An 18779-nucleotide genomic window follows, 5' to 3' on the forward strand; every position below is an offset into this window, starting at 1 on the left:
GAGATTTTTTTTTTTTTTAATTAAAAGCAAATTTGCTTGTTATGCTCCCTCAATCAAGATAAATGGCTGAAAGTTTCTTAAATATTCTAAACCAAAAAATATTAAAGAAACTGCCCCCAAGACTATGAAGAGTCTTGAAGAGTCCCAGAAGAGTCAAAGTTCAGGTAGCAGGTGAACAATATTGCTAATAAGGCATTTTGTAGCAACACACTCATGTGTAAACCAGCTTACTTCCACATACTCAGATGTACGTATCTGAGCATGTATCTGTTTCTAAAGTGCCCTCCTCTTCTTTAGAAACACAACGCCCAAAACGCATCTTTAGAGAAAGGAAACTTAAATTATTACGTTTCTGTGTTTTACCGACATTATCCTGTGCAAATCGAAACTCTCCTGCAAGAAGAAACTGACTAAAAATGAAATCTGACCACAGCTTTATTTAGCAAAGAGAACAATGCATACTTTAATAACATAATAAATCACATTTTAACCTTTTCTTATCAGAGCGTCAACAGAAAAACGTGAATGTACTCAAACCTGAGTAAAAATCAGTTAAAATTAAATGTTTCTTGGGATAGAGACAAAATAATTAATAAGTCACATCCAGAATTATCTCACAGCTGCAAACAGATAGTGATAAAAGCTGAATTGTTTCTGATCGTGTAATGAAAACCAGCAGTGGGAACCAAGTACGGCTTTACCCAGTTCCTTTAACCACGGGAATTTCCCCAATTTCTACTGAATTTAACCTCACAGGTGGATATGCAGCTGATACTTTGTGCTTTGGGGATTTTTGGTTAGAAATTACCACATTTATGCTTAATATATATGGTAGCATCTCCATGAGGAATGAAGAAACATTTTTCATTGTGGGGAATAAGGCGAAATCAAGCTTTTATTGACAAAAAAACATTATGATGAAGCATGACTCCATGGGAAAACAAAGATGATTAAAAAAAATGTTGTTTTAAATAGTCTCAGTTACATTCATTAATGGCTTTAGGAGTCTTTAGAACAGTTTAACAACGTAAAAATGGAGGATTTAATCAGAAAAATAAGCATGAGCACAGAATAAGAATCCTGTTACATAATTTTTTTGTGTTTGCAAATAAAAACCACATTGTCATCAGCATACCATGACACATTTACCTTAAAAAACAACTAATGTGTTTCAAGGTGGGTTTAAAGATGTATCAGAATGACCTGCTTCAATCAAAATTAAATAGCAAAAGTTTCTTTTCTTGTTGATTTCACAAAATTATAACAACTTAGATTTAAAATTTTATCAGTATTGTCATTATTTTTGGTTGTTTAAATGGGTAGAAAAGGCTTCACTTTTGCCCATTTCAATTTAATTCAAAAACACATAATTAGTCACAAAGGGAAATTAAATATTTGTCCATTAGAAGGTGATTTCATACAGTGATTAATCACAAGACAATGTTAAACAACTGTCTCTCTGTTGCTTCCAATATCCTCTGAATTAAAAAAAAATTGATTTTCGTTACTCATCGGGGCTTAAATGATTGGAAAGTCTTTAAGAACGTATCAAGTACATTCTAACTACATATAGACTTTTATATAAGATCTCTGACGTAATGCATATTGAATTTGTCAAAATGCAAAATGGAAGTTCTCGTTATTCTAACACATAAGTCTAAATTAAAAAAATAAATAAGGTGCGGTATTCTGCACTGAATACAGTCCTTGTAAAGCATGAGCATTTAAAAAACATTTTGGGATCTATAAACATTTAGCAACTCTAATTCTGCATATAAACTTCTTAACTTTAAAACCATTTGCATTCATAATACCTCTATTTTTTTTCAAAGCGCAGCTTCTCTCCTTCACACACCTCGTCCTCGTTGTTAGCACCCTTTTTGGCAGATCAGAGTTAGGTGCAAGTAATCGACAATCATGCATAGTTCAGGTCGTAGATCATCGGCGTCATGAGGATATTTCCTACAAACACCCAAAGTCTCCATCTGTTAAGCTTTACCGATCGCTCTACATTTGAACAGTGTGCCACAGTCGGAGAAACGAAGGCTGGCCGTTGATAAAACTCTGGGTGGTTTTTTGCTCCAACAGTAAGACAGAGGAAGTCATTCCGAGTCAGTAACATGCCCTCACTTCCATGTGGCTGCGGCGGGACGGGCGCCAACACTCCCCCTGGCGCCCTTTGAACCCAGCAGCTGACCCGAGCGGCTCCGCAGGTCACGCTCGGCGCTCTCGCTCTGCGCCTGCTCCTCGTCATACCTGATGGAAGACAAACAGCGCGACTCAGATCCGGTTTCCTCCTCTGTTTGCTCTGACATGGAGCGTGTAAACACACAGTCTAAACCTTTCTGGTTTCAGGCTTAACATCACAACGTCTGGATAAATGCACGTCTCTGACACTGAACGGCCTTCGATAGCTCAGTTGGTAGAGCGGAGGACTGTAGGGGAACATCCAGGCATCCTTAGGTCGCTGGTTCAAATCCGGCTCGAAGGAGCTTCTTTTTTATTCCCAGTACTTTGCATTCACAACAAAATCTACACAAAAAACCCTGCTTAGCTACATATAATCAACTACCTCTACAAAAATATCAGAAACTCTTCACATTCAATCAACACAAAAGCAGCTTCAACTCCATAGCAATTCCCAATAATAAGATAAATATAGATTTAAGCAGAAAATTAATCATACGTCTGGCAAATAAAAGTTTTGAACGATCTTCATTCAACCAAGAAGTTTGTTTCTGACTGGAAATGAGTTTGTTTGCCCCAATGTTGAAAATAAACAGAGTATTTTATTTTACATGTCAGAGTTAAACGAAATTAGGAAAAAATACACTTTAAAAATAAACATATTTACAATCGTTTAAATTTAGGAATGAATAAACGAATAATTGCATTTCAGATCCAATTATTAAAAGTGAAATTCCTAATTCTAAATCAGATGTAATTATTTCCATATTCATGTAAATAATTTAATATTTTATGTGTTACACTGATTAGTGCAGAGCTAACCTTTAACACTAACATTAGTCATATTTTATAAAATAATTTTAAAAAGAGGGGGAAACAATCTTGAACTTATTCAAAAATAAAATCTGCACTAATTTTATAGTTAATAAAACCTCAATGTATTTGTCTCAATTTAACTTTAATCATTTAGGAATTAATTTATTGGTTAAATTGTGATTGAAATGATCCAATAAACAGGTCAAACTTAATGTTTACATTCATGTCCATCTCAACCTTTGACCTAAAAGCAACTCCTTCGAGCCGGATTCGAACCAGCGACCTAAGGATTCCTGATTAGTCCACTACAGTCCTCCGCTCTACCAACTGAGCTATCGAAGGGTGTGACAGTATTGACACAACAGTGGAGTCTACACATTACTGCTTTGGAGGGAAGGCGCAGAACTTTTTTTTTTTTAAAGTTTGTAAATAAAATAAAATAAAATAAAATAAAATAAAATAAAATAAAATAAAATAATAGACCTAACAAGATCTTAGATTTGGGATTAAAATAAACACTTTGCTATCAAATAAAATCAAAAAGTAATTGGCAGAAAATAGGATATAAATCAGCTGAAAAAAACCTGGACTCTAAATAAAAACTGTAAATCAAATTCAATTCAACTTAATGATGCTCTTTTCAGATGCAGAACAGGTCTAATTGGATTTTTTTCTGACAAATGTTCAGCCCCTGTTTTGCTATTTAAAATCTCCAGCTTTAAACCAGATGTTTTGTCCTCCATGATGGATTCTTTAACCCCACTGAACCAGCGGAGGGTTTCTGAATTAAAGTCACTCACAGGACTTGGTAGTTGCCCAGGGCCTCTCTGGGCGGACTGCGATTCCAGCGGCAGTCTGGGATCTCCCCGTTGGGCATGACAATGTTGAGCGTGTCGTTGATGAGGTTGTATTTCAGAATGCGGTCGTTGGCTGTGCTGGAGGTCAGCGACGGAGAGGCGTTAACCTGAGGGTCACAAACAGCACCATATTTACAGCAGTAGAAGAAGAAGAAGAAGAAGAAGAAGAAGAAGAAGAAGAAGAAGAAGAAGAGAGATTTGGGCTGTAATAAACCCTGAGTGGGCTCACGGCTAATGAGAAGTGATTAATAATGCAACGCAGACTCCAAACGAGATCTGTTTGGTTTCTTCCTGTAATTATACTGAATGTGGAAGGAAATGAAGCTACTAATATGTACATAAATATGCAGTCAGTAAACACTCATTTATAAACTGAATGTACAAACTGTTAAATGAATAATTCCTGTTATTTTTTCCCACTTAGCTTATTTATGCACATGTAGATACCATATTATATATTTTTAAAACTATATTTCTTAGTTTAAACTTGATTTAAAATCAAATAAATATAATTTTTTTAAGTGAAATATTTGAATTAAATAAATGATTTTGATACATTATTCTCCATGATCCGTTTTCAGTTTTCTGGCATTTCTAACTAAAATTTGACCAAATTTCTAAAATTTAAATTTATTGTTTGCTACTGTACACTTGTACATTGAAAGCCAGCCAAAACAGCGCAAACAGTGTAAGAAATATAAACATAAATATGGTGATATTTACAATATTAAATCAGGTAAAATACATCAGAAGTAATTGATGATTATCACCAAAACCTTGATCAAATAAAGTATCTCTAAAAATAGTTTCAGATTCACATACATTTCACTGAAATAAACCACTTGTTTCTAAATTTGTGAGGTTTTTTTTTGTTTATTTTAATGTTTTTCAAACATTAGGATGCCAATAAGTATGAAAGAAGAAGCTGCAAAACATACATTTCAGATTACAAAATAAAAAGGAAAGAAATCCAACTTTCTGTTGTTTATTAGGATGAATTCTTGGTGAAATGACACTAAGCCTAAAATCCAAAAAGAAAATGACGTTAATATCAAAAATGGCGCTTGGAAGAAAAGTACCAAAAGATGACAGGAGACTTTTAAACCATTTAACCGTCTGAGAACTGAATTCACCCGGTGGGACTGATGAGCAGACTCACTGAGTTTCTGGAACGTGTTCCTCACAGAGGAACGTCTTTTGCCCTACAAACAAGTTTGCGCTGCTGAAAATAGATCAGATCGGCGTTCGCTAGCAGAAATAACTCAGACCCAGCCTAGAAACCCAGCAGCACAACGTGCAGCTGTCAAACGAGCGCATTGTGACTCATTACGAGGCCACAGCTGAGACAGACGGAGCAACAAATACAAAGCGTCTGCTGCCGGTGCGTTTCTACCAGTTCCTATTAGCTGAAGATGAATAAAGAGTCAGCAGCACAACACAAACACACAGAGAGCCTCTCACCAACCAGCAGCACAAAACGAATGACGAAGATGGGAGAAGATGAGCAAGCCTCAATCTGGAGGTTCAGTTATTCTGGTTCAGAAGTTACCAGAGAGACAGCACTGATCAGAAAATACCAACGATTGATTATTTAGTCAGGAATTCTTTATAGAGAAGGTTTTATTTACCCTGAAACAACATGGAGGTTTTCTGAACTAAAGCCTGAAAGGAAACGAGGAAGAAACCGAGACGGAGGGGACATCCTGAGTCTAATGAATGAGAACCATCCATCCATCATCCAACATACATCCATCCATCCAACATCCATCCATCCATCCAACATGCATCCATCCATCCATCATCCAACAACTACCCACCCATCCAACATGCATCCATCCATCCATCATCCAACAACTACCCACCCATCCAACATCCATCCATCCATCCATCATCCAACATCCATCCATCCATCATCCAACAACTATCCACCCATCCATCCATCCATCCATCATCCGTCCATCCAACATCCATCCATCCATCATCCAACAACTACCCACCCATCCATCCATCCATCCATCCATCCATCCATCCATCATCCGTCCATCCAACATCCATCCATCCATCATCCAACAACTATCCACCCATCCAACATCCATCCATCCATCCATCATCCAACAACTACCCACCCATCCATCCATCCATCCATCCATCCATCATCCAACAACTACCCACCCATCCATCCATCCACCCATCCATCCATCCATCCATCCATCCATCCATCCATCCATCATCCAACAACTATCCACCCATCCAACATCCATCCATCCATCCACCCATCCAACATCCATCCATCCACCCATCCATCATCCAACAACTATCCACCCATCCAACATCCATCCATCCATCCACCCATCCAACATCCATCCATCCATCCATCATCCAACAACTATCCACCCATCCAACATTCATCCATCCATCCATCCATCCATCCACCCATCCAACATCCATCCATCCATCCATCATCCAACAACTATCCACCCATCCAACATTCATCCATCCATCCATCATCCAACAACTATCCACCCATCCAACATTCATCCACCCATCCAACATTCATCCATCCATCCATCCATCCATCCATCAACTATCCACCCATCCAACATCCATCCATCCAACATCCATCCATCATCCAACCATCCAACAATTTTCCATCCATCATCCAACAACCATCCATCTATCCAACATCCATCCATCCATCCATCCATCCAACATCCATCCAACCATCCATCCATCCATCATCCAACAACTATCCACCCATCCAACATTCATCCATCCATCCATCCATCCAACATCCATCCATCCATCCATCCAACAACTATCCACCCATCCAACATCCATCCATCCAACATCCATCCATCCAACATCCATCCATCAATCCATCCATCCATCCATCCATCCATCCATCCATCCATCCATCCATCCATCCATCCATCCATCCATCCGTCCAACAATTTTTCATCCATCCATCATCCAACATCCATCCATCCATCCATCCATCCATCATCCAACATCCATCCATCCATCCATCCATCCATCCATCCATCCATCCATCCATCCATCCATCCAACCAACCAACCATGCATTCATTCATTCATTCAGTGGTCATCCATCATCCATCCTTCTGATATTCATCCATCAATCTTTCTCTTTTTGCTGGTTTCATTCTGCAGATATGTCTACAGAATATTTAAAGTGACAGAAGCTGCTTTCTGTCATCTTTCTTTCTTTCTTCTTCTTCTTTTATTTTAAATCTCCTGTTTTTTCAGGGCCTTTAAAAGAGCAACAGATACTCCAGATCCTCCACTGTACCCAACAGTGAGCATGAAGTAATTTTCTCAGTATTGATCCAGACACTGTTCCAACTATTTATTGGAAAAATAAAAATAAAAAAAAGACCCAGATGAACAGAAGACTGCAAATAAACCCGGTTGCTCAGACCGGGTTCCCAGCTTTGCATTAAAGGTTTTACGTTTCACAAATTACGAGGTGAAAACATTTCAATGCGACTCACCTCGATGAGCCACGGCTTCAGCTTGTCGTCGATGATGATGTCATACCCATAACACTCAAAACAATGCTTATCATTGTTCATCACAGGCTAACAGGGAAGAAAACACAGACTGAATGAGCAAAACGGATCATGTTTAATTTGGTTCATCAGTTGTTATTAGACAACCAGAGTATAAATACACCACATATCTATTAGCAGCAGATGCTTTGATGCCTTTGAGAGGAAGTGAGTAAGAGCACTTATTTAAAAAAGGAAGTGTGTTTGGTGTCCTGTGGGCTAAAAACAATACAAAGACATGCAGGTGGTTTTACAGCTCACAGAAATCAGACGACCTTTTGTCACGTTGAAAACAACGTAAAAGGTATCGGATTCTGCCTGCACAAGTTTAAATTATAACAAAAAATACTTATTTAGCACCTGCAGCTCTGCACGTACATTCTGCTTTTAAAAGGCGTAATATTTCATTGGTGAAACGTTTCTGCTTTCTGCTGGAGGTGCATTCAGGGAAGTATCTGCAAACAGGTTCAGCACACTGAAAGGTGATTACACAATATGGATAAGTGAGTGCAAGACTTCCCCAGCGACGAAAGAGTGAGGAATAAATATTTACAGAAGCTTTCACACGTCTTGCACAAACTTCAGTGTGTTACGTTGCAATTTAATGTGAGAAAGCAGAACAAATTAGAGCAAAGTTTAAGGATTTAGAAAACTTCTGAAGGTTCAGGTATGGCGTCCATTTGCATTCAGCCCATTTACAATAAATTACGTTGATGTTTGTGGTGGTTTTGTGGCAAAATGTGAAAAAGTGGTGTGAAAGAGAAAGTTTAAAGACGGTTTACGCTAAAGAAGCATTTAGAAACCAGAAACTTGCCATATCATTTGAAATGTAACCAGCAAAGTGTCGGAATTAGAGGAAACATAATCAGAAATTAGCAAGTGTCGCTCTTTTATTCAATCATTCATGCTATAAACTTACTGCGACCGCCTTCAGTGACTGCACCACGATCCAGTGGATCTGGTCAAACAGCCGGTTTGTCACCTCCTTTCCTCTTGTGCTCTCCAGGTACAAGCGAAGATTACTGACTGTCCACTTTCCCCCGTGAACGTGGTTGTAGTCGTCCTTTTGGAAAACACAGTTAAACCAGAAATGTGATGCTTTCTGTGAAGATTTAAAAAACCCGAAAAGAAATATAACGACCTTGAAAATAACGAGAAAGTAGTTTTCGATGTGTTTTACTTATGGGAAAACTGTCGTGTCATTCCTACATCCCTGTGTTGAATCAGAGAAAGTAGCAGACAGTTGCCGCCACTAAAAGCAGGTGTTTTAGCGGTTAGCTAGTCTGCAGGATACAGGTTTGCATTAACATAATGGAACTGTTGTAAATCACAGAGATATTTTCTGGTCATGAACAAAAATGTTAATTTACTGGAAGGCCCTCCAGCAAAGAATTGAGCTGATTCTGCCATTTCTGATAGAGTGAAAATGAGTAACAAATACTTAACTAGTCCAAACTTTACAAAAATTTAAAAAAAAGATGGGGAAAAATTAGGGAGAACAATTAGCCAAAGATGGGGCTGGCTGCTCCAAAAATGTCTGAGTAAATCTGAATGTTTCTTCATAGCTCTGAATATCTTTATGTTAGAACGTGAATACTGCCTACTGCAGACAGCTGTTTTGTTTGGTTAAACAACCAATAAAAACCGAGTTTACTAAAAAGAAACTCAACTGTTACACAAATTAAGAGCCGCTAGTCTTGGTAGGAGAGGATTCAAATAACTTCGACCTCAGTCTCTACAGGTGGTTTGAATGATGAAGAAGAAGTTCATCTAAATGAGCGGCCGTATTTGTGGAACTATAAGACGAGCAAAATAAACACAAGAGCTTCAAATTAAAGTGACAGTACTTGATTTTTGTATGATTTCTGATCTGTGCTTCACCTACGTTGAGGAAAATGTTCCTTTTGATGACAACTCACCCCGTGTTTCTGGATGGCCACGTTAGTGAGATGCACAAACATGTTGTCCAGCTCACTGGTGCTGGGTGTGTACTTCACCGTGCAGAACCGGCAGAACCCCAACTTGTACCTAACGGATCAGATCAGACTGATTTGTTCGAATTCATATCATCTGTTAAACACCAGGTGATTTCCTGGGTGGATAATTTGACGCATAAACAGGATGCAGTTTTGAAAGGTGCTTCTTACATGTAGCACTTTAACGGCCGATATGTTGTCACCAGAACGTAAAGCCGAAGGTCGAACTTCTTCCCCCCAATCAGCAGAGGGTTGTCGATGTACAGAGAGATCACATACGCCTCTTTACCGCTGGATGCTGCAACAAACCTGGAGGCAGGACGGAGCAGCAACACCCGCTGAGAATACCATGATGACTCTTTTGTTTGTTTTTCTCCATCCAAAGCTGGAAAGGAACGCGTTTCCTGACTTACGTGGACGTCCGGCTGTCGCGAGACCACTTCTTAATCTGCGACAGCTTGTTGATGAGGAAGATGCCCTTCCCCTGGGCTTTTCCGCAGGGCTTCATGATCCAGGTGCTGGACGGATTCTTGCGAAACTCCTCCACAAACAAATTGTAATCAGCCGGGAGCATAAATGTCACAGGAACGAAATCTGCACAAGGATAAAGAAAAACATCAGGACTGTTCACGCCTGTACATAAATCCACCTCTAGGGAAGATTACCCAGATAAATGTATTTTCCGTTCTTGTCCTTCTCTGCAAGCAGACTTCCTTCCTTTTCCAGCTCCTTGCGGTAGCGCTTGATGTTTTTGATCATCAGGTCCTTCCTGGTCAGCTCGTAGTGGTTCGGGAAATGGTTGACCAGCTGCTCATCCGACAGCCGGTAGCCGGTGTCCACGCTGAACACGTTCCTGATGGTCTGGATGCTCATCCTGCACGATGAGCATCAAGAGAACAGCTTCACTACTGGACTATCTCCCACCAAACTAATTATAATATTCAATAAATTCTTCCTGGTAAGAGAAAAGAGCATAAACTCCTTATTAAATTTATAAAACCAACTAAAAAGCAGAGAAACTCTTAAAAAAACACTTTGAATTAGCTTCAGACAGAATGGAAAAATTAAAAATTGATTTAACATTGAAATAAAATTGTATATTTTCCATTTAGAAGAGTGGCTAGGAGCCCAGGATAATAAATTTAAACCTCACAGAAACATAAAGTAAAGGGTTACTAATATACAAGTTCTTTGAAAAGTGTGCCACACATTTTTAAATATCATTTAATCACTTTTTTCTTAGAAATCGTTATATGTTGAATTTTTTAAAAAATTTTAAGTGTTGGAATATTAGTTTAGATGTAAGTTTAAGCAGAGCAGCTGTTTACTTTCATCCATTTCCTGCCTTATTTGAATGGCCTGTCCTTTAGGGCAGATGCAGGATGAACAATCATAAAAACACAAACCTCAGGGTAATTTAGAAATACCAATTAAACAAACGGTTATGTTTTTTCACTGAGAGGAAGTCGGCCAGGCCAGGATTCAAGATTTTCTCTTTGACAATTATTTATTTACTTTTTCTCTTCACTGTATGTGTGTTGAAATTAAAGATAAGATTTTTTTTTTATTGAGGTTACTACTTTGACTGTATAAACAGATATAAAGAGGGAATATAATTGTTACTTTGGAGAAAAAGTAATTTTTTCCTTACATAAGATATTTTTTCCTTGCTTAATTAGCGAAATTAACTAATGAATTTATTTATTTATTTTTTAGATGTATTTTAAATTATGTTTTGGTTCTAGAACCTACCAGTAGAAATTCCAGTCCTCGTTTTCTGTCACTTGAACCCATTCTCTTTTTTCAAAGTTATTGATGAGCACTGACTTCTCAATATCTGTCACCCACTTCACCTTCCCGGCCATGGTGCCTTCAAAACAACATGTCAACACATATCAAACATACAATACTCACGAACATATTCATAAAAATACAACCTGACATGTGAGTGAGATCATTTAGGATCCGCTTTAAGATTTATATACACTCAGCTACCTGCAAATCAGTGCCAGGAAGCATCCAGTCATCAGCATCTGCTGCTCTGACAGGCTCCGTTAGCAGGCTGCTGAATCCTCCCCGGACTGCTGCAGAGACTGGGCGGCCATCATCCGGGTCAGGGATGCACTCTCATCCCACTGTCGTTACAGTTTTACAGCCAAGCAGCTTGTAAAGCATCACCGTGAGCTGAAAGCTAGCGAGCGAACGCCGCGTCCATGTTAGCTGCTGTGGCGGCACTTATTGATTCCGACGACGTGAAGCGGTGACGACAACGCCCAAGACGGTCAAACTACAAGGAAGCATTTCTTCGAGCTAAAACCCCGATAATTTTTGTGCAACTAGTGAAATACCGCATGATTAATATAAATGTTTGAAAAGGGTGTGTCTCGGAAACGCTAAGAAGATGTTGCGTTACGAGAATAACCTAGCAACGGAGGACGCAGTGATGTCACTTCGGGGTGTCATTGCTACGTTTTACCACAGGGGGTCACTATTTCACTGTTTCTATTTTTAACAACAGGCTGGTGGCTGCAGAGTGCCAAAAAATGTTGAATTCATCATACGTGTTGGAGAAATTTCATTAAATCTGTCTGTATGAGTGTAATAATTTGACTAGCTGTTACAAATCATATTTGTTTGTCTTTTAAAATGCCTTAGGATTGCATTTGTTGTGAATCAGCGCCATATTTAAAACAACTGAAGTGGACTGAACTGATCATATACAAAAAGAAAGTTGAATTCTCAGTAAGAAATAGGTATAGAGTAATATATTTCTTGCCTATGTTTAAATCAAAATTAATAACTTATTACGACTCAATTGGTATTTAACCGGCGTTTCTGTCTCCCCCTAATGGTTAAATTTGATACAAACAGGTAAAGGCGTGGCCAATTGTACTTTGCAGTAGTTACCTGAGAGAGCAACGAGATTAAAGGACGCTGCTGTAAGTACAAACACCTTTCGATTATTTATTTGATTTTATAAATAACTATAAGTGCTAATGATGATGGGTTTTATATTTATTACAGGGCGGCGTCCTATTTAATCTACATTAAAGGTATTTTTACTTTCTTTTTTCACTGTGAGTGCACCTGTTTACTTGCCAGCGTTTTACTTTCGATAAACATTCAAATAAAGTATTATTACAAAATGAGACACAATGCGTGTTTGAAAAATGAATAAGCAAATAAACTGTATGAGTTGAAGGGTTAATATCTAATCCTTTTAAGTGTGGTTTTCAAAAATGACCTTTGTTTGTTTTAGGCATGAGCGATGACTTCATGTTTTTTGTTTTTACTAAAGCAAACTGCTATAGGCGCCTATTTCCAGGCCGCGTTAGTTTTGCTCTTGTTGAACTCATTTTACGGCATTTTTAATGTAAAAAAGATACGAAAACCTCACGTTTACATATAAAAATACTTCTTTTGTAAATTTGTCTAAAAATTGTAAACCTATTTAAAGTTTATGGGGGATTATCTGAGGTGGGTGATGCTGTATTTCTCCCTGCTGAGAGGAGAAAAGAGCCGTTTGGTTGATTTGGGTAATGGAAATGTGGCATTTGCATTAAAGAGCATGAGAACAACAGGTCTGATCTCAGCTCAGGTGATCACGGCAGGTTAAAAGTAAAACCTATAAACATAATCTGACAAGTCCTGTTCCAAAAACATTATTAGTGCAACACTTTTTAACATAATCAGCTCAAAAAAATATATATTAGGGAAGTGAAACAGTTTAGCAGCAGTAGACATCAGAAGGATGAAGTCACCACATCAGACCTCATATTTTTTTTTTTTTTTTTTTTTTTTTAATCGGACTCTCTCCCTGGTAACAAGCACCACCCATCCTGGTCACATGTTCTCTTGTTTACACAGCTTGTTTATGAACGTTAGAAGTCCAGAGATAATGCATGATCGCGTGCAGGCTCTTTCCATCCTGCATTGTCAATGTGGTGGTTGATCGACATAATTTAACAGGAACTCATGTGAAAATGTCGCTCCTGCTCAGAGAACACGATGGTGGAACAAACCAGACATCCAAACCGTGCTGTGACCCTCCAGGCTGGACCTGGAGAGATGGCGGACGGGAACCTCAGGTACAGTACGGACACTCCCTGCTGCTGTCTCAGGTACTGAGCACATTGTTCCATGTAAACACGTCATGTGGGAAAGAGTTGTACCAGCAACAAACACGACAAAGAGAACAGATTTGATCAAGTCTTCAACACCATTGGGTTTTAAAGACGTTTTATTGTTTTAATGTTTTCTATCTTCCTGGTGTAGGATCCGTGACAGAGCAGTGAGGGTCGTTGGTCGACAGTTGGCTGAAATCGGAGACCTTCTGGACCAGGAGCGGGTCAGGAGAGATCCGAACTGGCCGCCAACTCCTCTCTACCTGCTGGGACCTGCCCGGACTCTGACACGGATCATCTGCAGGTACAAAAACATGCTTTGTTTTGTTTTTTATCTCACATTTCTAGTTGGATATTTATGTTTTTGGATGTTATCTTGGTTGGTGTTTTACAGGGATCTCCACAACCAGCTGTGGGGTTTCCAGAGCCTGTTGGCTCCGGTGAAGACCTGGATTGTCAGCGCTACGTCCGGGACGGGGAACCTTAGAGCCGAGGCAAAGGCAACCTGGGTAATTCTTTGATCTTCACTGCAGCGCAGGCACATTGTGCAGGGTTTAACAAGTTTTCTTTGGTTTCCCAAAGAAAACTTGCTAAACCTTGTGCTCAGCACAGCCTGTCATGAATGCTAAAGATAGACAGACTATCCAGTTAACCTTTCCAGATACTCTAAAACATCTATTCCCTCAATACTGTAAAATCACATTGTTTTTATCATTTTCTTTCGTTTTCAAGGTGAGCAGTTTAAAAGTGGTGGCGTTGCCTGGCTGGACCAGAGGAGCACTCATGGCCGTAGCACTGTTGGCAGCAGCAAGCATTTTTGGTGGATTGTGGATGTAAGAGGAGGCCTGGGAAGAGGCCCAAAGAAAGTCTGAGTATGTTTGATGAAAAACAAAAAAGAAAAAAAAAAAGACTAAGTTTGCATTTGATTTCAAATTAATGCTGATTTTTGTTTCTGCTGTTTACTTTTCTTTTTTTTTATACCATTTCCATGAGCTGTATTGATGTTAACGACAGACTGGAAACACCTTCCTTAGAATAAAGCTTAAAAAACTGTGTTGCTAAATTCACTGAAGCACCTCCAGATTGGTTTAATTATTTTTTTTAAAGAGTTTCCTGAAAAGCCAGAACATTGTAGCACTGGAAGGCTGTTTTGCCGTTGCACTGATATCAGAAAGCATGTTTCTCATGACTGGACTGTTGCTGGCCTGCAGTCTTTTGCAGTTTCTTACTGGTTTAAGAGGCCAAGGTTTTTACAAAACGATGTGTAGCTTTGCTTGTGATGAAAAATGACGGGAGCTGGACTTTCTGTTGCGGATTTGACAAGGCTTTTTTTTTTTCCCCACGTCTTACAAATAAACTTCAAGATGAGAAAAACCGACTGGCGTGTTTATTTAAAAAAACATTTCATTAAATACATGGTTATACACAATCTTTTCCATCGTTAGAGTCACTTTTCGCTTGCGGTGACGTCCACGTGAGCGTACAACTGAGAGGCCTTCCTGTTGCACTTCTGGAGCGTGACGCCCAGCTGCCTCCCGGGACCGACCTCGAACGTCTGAGGGAAGCTCTCCCCCTGCGACCTTTCGTAGATTTCATGTAGCGCCTGCTCCCATTTCACCGGCGACACCAGCTGCTTGACCAGCTGCTTGCGAACGTGGCTTTCACTCATGTAGCGCTTTCCGTCCACATTGGAGTAGACCCTGATCTCGGGGCGTCGCACCTGGAAGGGAATTAATGTTGGAAAATGATTTAATGTTTTAAAAAGTATTATTATTGTGATATAAAGACATAAAATTAAATGTGCAAAAAAAAAAGAGTCCATTGTAGTCCTTTAGGTGTGTTTTTTGTTGATATGGTAACAGAATAAAGGAGGAAAAAAAAACATGCAACTTTAATTACTTTATCATAATTAAAAACAACAATTCTACTACTAGTGAAGAGAAAAAAAAAACACATAATAAAATAACAAAATTGACAATAAAATGACACTTTTGCACCTGAGCAGGCCCAAAAGAATAAAAAGAAAGGCATTTTCTTTTGCAAATAAACATTCCTCAATATAAACTTTAGTTATGTAGAGCAGCTGGATGAACTGGACAGCTATGCATCATGCATGAATAATAAACTATAAAATGTTTTTAAAAATGCAATATATAAAAAAAAATGATTCCCTACATTTTAACAGAATATTTCATGATTCAATTATTATATTTATTCAATTATATTCTAGCATTTTAAACGATATAATCAACACTGAAACTCAGTAGGCGGAGCTAACACTGTTAGAGCAAAGGTGATTGGTCGAAAATGTTTTACTATGTCGGGTAACCAATCAAATGTTGATCCATACTTTATGAGCCAAATTAACATTTTAAATTATTTCCCGCTATGCTGTTGCTCAGGATACATAAAATAACTTGGTAGATAGTGAAATTATTATATATTATCCAAGAATATTTACACATTTCATAAGAATTTGTCTACATAATACTATATTGACACATTTTACTTAAATTCTTTAAAATATTATTTACTGATTGGCTTTTATTTAAACTACAACATATACAATTCCCAGTAGTTAACGAGAATGTGGGTAATTTTTATTTAATCTTTTCATATCCCCCAATATAAAATATAAAATATGCTTGTTTATTATGTCAGGAAAGTGATTATGTCTAATCAGAAATTTGTAGTTTTATTAATTGTAATATTTTTCTTTTAATAAAAATGGAACTGTTTAAACAAAATGTAAAAAATGAAGTGCATTTGTTTGTAATTAACTTGGGGAACAAACCTTTTCTTACTCATTAAAAACGTTCATAACTTTTAAAAATGTGATTTCATTTTATTTTACTCCCATGTACATAAAACAGCAACAGTAAACATGCATATTTTCCCTCCAATTTTAATATGTTTGCAACAGAAAACACATCAGAAAGGGCACAAATTAAAAGAACTAGAGTAATCAGAACAATTAGAAAACTAGTTCTGTTAGGTGGATGTAATAAAGCAGAAGTGTAGCCTGTAGTGTAGGAAACGTTTGCTGACTGACCTCCACCTGCTGCAGCACCTCTCTGAGCGGCTTGGTAGCCGACGCCATCAGCTCGGTGTGGAACGCTCCGCTAACTGGGAGAGGTTTGGCCCTGATGAACTCAAGACGGCGCGAATTCTGTTGGAGGAAGTCCAGGGCCTAAACAAAACCCAAAGCCACATTAATATTCCACTGGTGCCACATCTATAGCTGAACAGCGACGGTTCGTACCTGCTTGTGCCCTGCAATGACCCTGCCATCAGGGAATAAATAGTTGGCCACAGAGCAAACAGGATCCTCGATCCCCAGACTCTTGCAGTGCTCTCTGGCTTGAAGGCAGGCGTATTTATAATGAGCCTGCGGTCTGCCGACGACCGACAGCATCCCACTGGGAACCAGTTCAGAGGCTTTCTGCATGGCCTCTGCACGCACCTTCACTGCATACAAAGCTAGAAGAGCAGCAGAAGGAAATACATTAAAACTTTAAGACTCTCGTCAGACTTTCACTATATTAATACATCTTTGACAAAAAGCGATGCTTACCTTCTGAAAAGTTCATGGCTCCAGCAAAAACAAGAGCAGCAAATTCACCAACGCTGAAACCTGCAGCAGCGGCACACGTCTCAATAGCCTGTTGAGACCGGAGGAAAATGTCAGTGTATTATAAGCCTGGCGGGCCAACAGGGTTTACATGTGCCCCCACCAGGCTTAGGATTACTTATTTATTTAAGTTTTTCTTTTTAAATGTTTGCATTTTTAAGACTTTATAGTTGGTGTTCAGATATTAATCTTCCAACCTTCCAATAATACACAATTATCAAGTGATAATTTCAAATTTCTTGTCAACTTTAAGCATTTTTTAACTCAAAAACACGGTGGGCCGCTGGATGAATGACTAGCACCCAACCACCGGGCTTAGGACGTTTTTTGGGGGAAAACTTTCAAATATCAGTATGTTTTTATATATACATTACAGATTGATGATGCCATCAATCTGATGACATCATTTAAAATATTAAATCAGATGATATGATATAGGTAATCTTTTCACTTTTTTTAGGAATTTCTTGAACGCTTACTTTTTACTTTTAACTTGAGAAAAACAGGTGAAAACTAAAATGTATTTCTACTTTATCTTGAGTTAAACCTCAACACAAATGGTAATTAAACAACAGTTTGTGTGACCTTTGGGTTTTCATGGTGCAGCTTCTCCACCGCAGCCAGAGAGGTGACGAACACCGCCGGCTGACAGTGCACCGTCTTCAGCAGTTCCTTCTCCGGCCCTTCCAGGCAGAGTGTTAGCAGGTCGTAGCCGAGGATCTCCTGCGCTGCGGAGAACATCTCTTTCACGTTGGGGTACTTCGTCAGTCCTTTACCCATACCCACAAACTGGCTACCCTGCCCGGGGAAGAGAAGCACGGAATGGCCACTGGGATCCTTCCTCGGTCTTCGCACCTTGACCGCAGGTAACTGGCTCTCCGGGGAAGAGTCTGGATCTGGAGGTCCAGGCTGCTCCTGGGTGGACAGTCTCCGGCTCAGATAGACCACCTGTCTGACCTTCCCTCTGAAGGCTGCAGCCATTCCGACAACCTTCGGTGCTAGCATGAGTTAGCTCCGAATAAAACCAACTCACACCGAGCTTTAACAATCTGCAAAACTAACATAAAAGTTAAAATAGTTCTAACTGAACTATTTTCTCAGCTCGGCATGACAGCCATAGGGAGCAGCCATATTGTTTAGAATATTCAGTCGGTTTTGTTTCTCTTCCGGTTCACGATCCGGTGCTTTCGCTCTGCAGCGCCTCCTCTGGCCAAAAATATTCCGCGTGAAGTTAAATAAACATTTCATACTTTCATTGACATTATACATTTATGCTAAAAAAGTTCAATGTTTTCAATGGATTTAAAAATCATTAAATTAAAATAGTATATTTTGTGAAAAAAAATACAAGATCTCAGTCTGAAAACCTTTTGTCATAGCGGCAAAAATGTTCTCTGAACTATCTTTGGAAAATAATTAAACTTTTGCACACTATATGCACATCTATATGTAATCTTGTTTGTCCAATAACAAAAATCTTCCAGAATGAATAAACAAGATAGTAAAACAGCATCTTCATGTTTGCATGAATCTTATAATTTCCACTAGACGACAGTTGAGAAAGAGCAAAATAAAACCAGCAACAATACATTCAGACTTTTAATTTAAGTGACAAACATG

General features: G+C 38.7%; 3 protein-coding genes and 2 non-coding genes across 5 annotated transcripts; 2 read left to right on the forward strand and 3 right to left on the reverse strand.

The window, feature by feature from the left end:
• Positions 1-417: 417 nt before the first annotated feature.
• Positions 418-11848, reverse strand: ttll1 (tubulin tyrosine ligase-like family, member 1). Its single transcript, XM_014981286.2, has 10 exons — positions 11400-11848; positions 11157-11274; positions 10070-10278; positions 9818-9998; positions 9576-9713; positions 9348-9456; positions 8348-8491; positions 7372-7458; positions 3804-3967; positions 418-2256 (listed from the first exon to the last, which is right to left on the reverse strand). The coding sequence occupies exons 2-10, from the start codon at positions 11267-11269 to the stop codon at positions 2127-2129; spliced, it is 1275 nt and encodes a 424-aa protein (XP_014836772.1). The 5' UTR covers positions 11270-11274; positions 11400-11848; the 3' UTR covers positions 418-2126.
• Positions 2405-2491, forward strand: trnay-gua (transfer RNA tyrosine (anticodon GUA)). The gene is given in 2 exon segments: positions 2405-2441; positions 2456-2491. It is a non-coding gene; the product is annotated as a tRNA-Tyr (tRNA).
• trnay-gua (transfer RNA tyrosine (anticodon GUA)) lies at positions 3259-3345 on the reverse strand. Its single transcript is given in 2 exon segments — positions 3259-3294; positions 3309-3345. It is a non-coding gene; the product is annotated as a tRNA-Tyr (tRNA).
• A 407-nt stretch (positions 11849-12255) lies between the features above and the next one.
• On the forward strand, positions 12256-14902 carry bik (BCL2 interacting killer). Its single transcript, XM_088003102.1, has 6 exons — positions 12256-12343; positions 12429-12457; positions 13405-13525; positions 13680-13832; positions 13923-14037; positions 14261-14902. The coding sequence occupies exons 3-6, from the start codon at positions 13413-13415 to the stop codon at positions 14363-14365; spliced, it is 486 nt and encodes a 161-aa protein (XP_087859228.1). The 5' UTR covers positions 12256-12343; positions 12429-12457; positions 13405-13412; the 3' UTR covers positions 14366-14902.
• mcat (malonyl CoA:ACP acyltransferase (mitochondrial)) lies at positions 14894-18634 on the reverse strand. The gene is made up of 5 exons (XM_014981287.2): positions 17745-18634; positions 17103-17190; positions 16791-17008; positions 16581-16718; positions 14894-15248 (listed from the first exon to the last, which is right to left on the reverse strand). Exons 1-5 carry the CDS (start codon positions 18162-18164, stop codon positions 14976-14978), a joined length of 1137 nt encoding a protein of 378 aa, XP_014836773.2. The 5' UTR covers positions 18165-18634; the 3' UTR covers positions 14894-14975.
• Between the last annotated feature and the right edge of the window lie 145 nt (positions 18635-18779).

This window comes from Poecilia mexicana, unplaced genomic scaffold (genome assembly GCF_051168715.1).
Source record: "Poecilia mexicana isolate PSO_F unplaced genomic scaffold, ASM5116871v1 scaffold_23, whole genome shotgun sequence".
Lineage (NCBI taxonomy): Eukaryota > Metazoa > Chordata > Actinopteri > Cyprinodontiformes > Poeciliidae > Poecilia > Poecilia mexicana.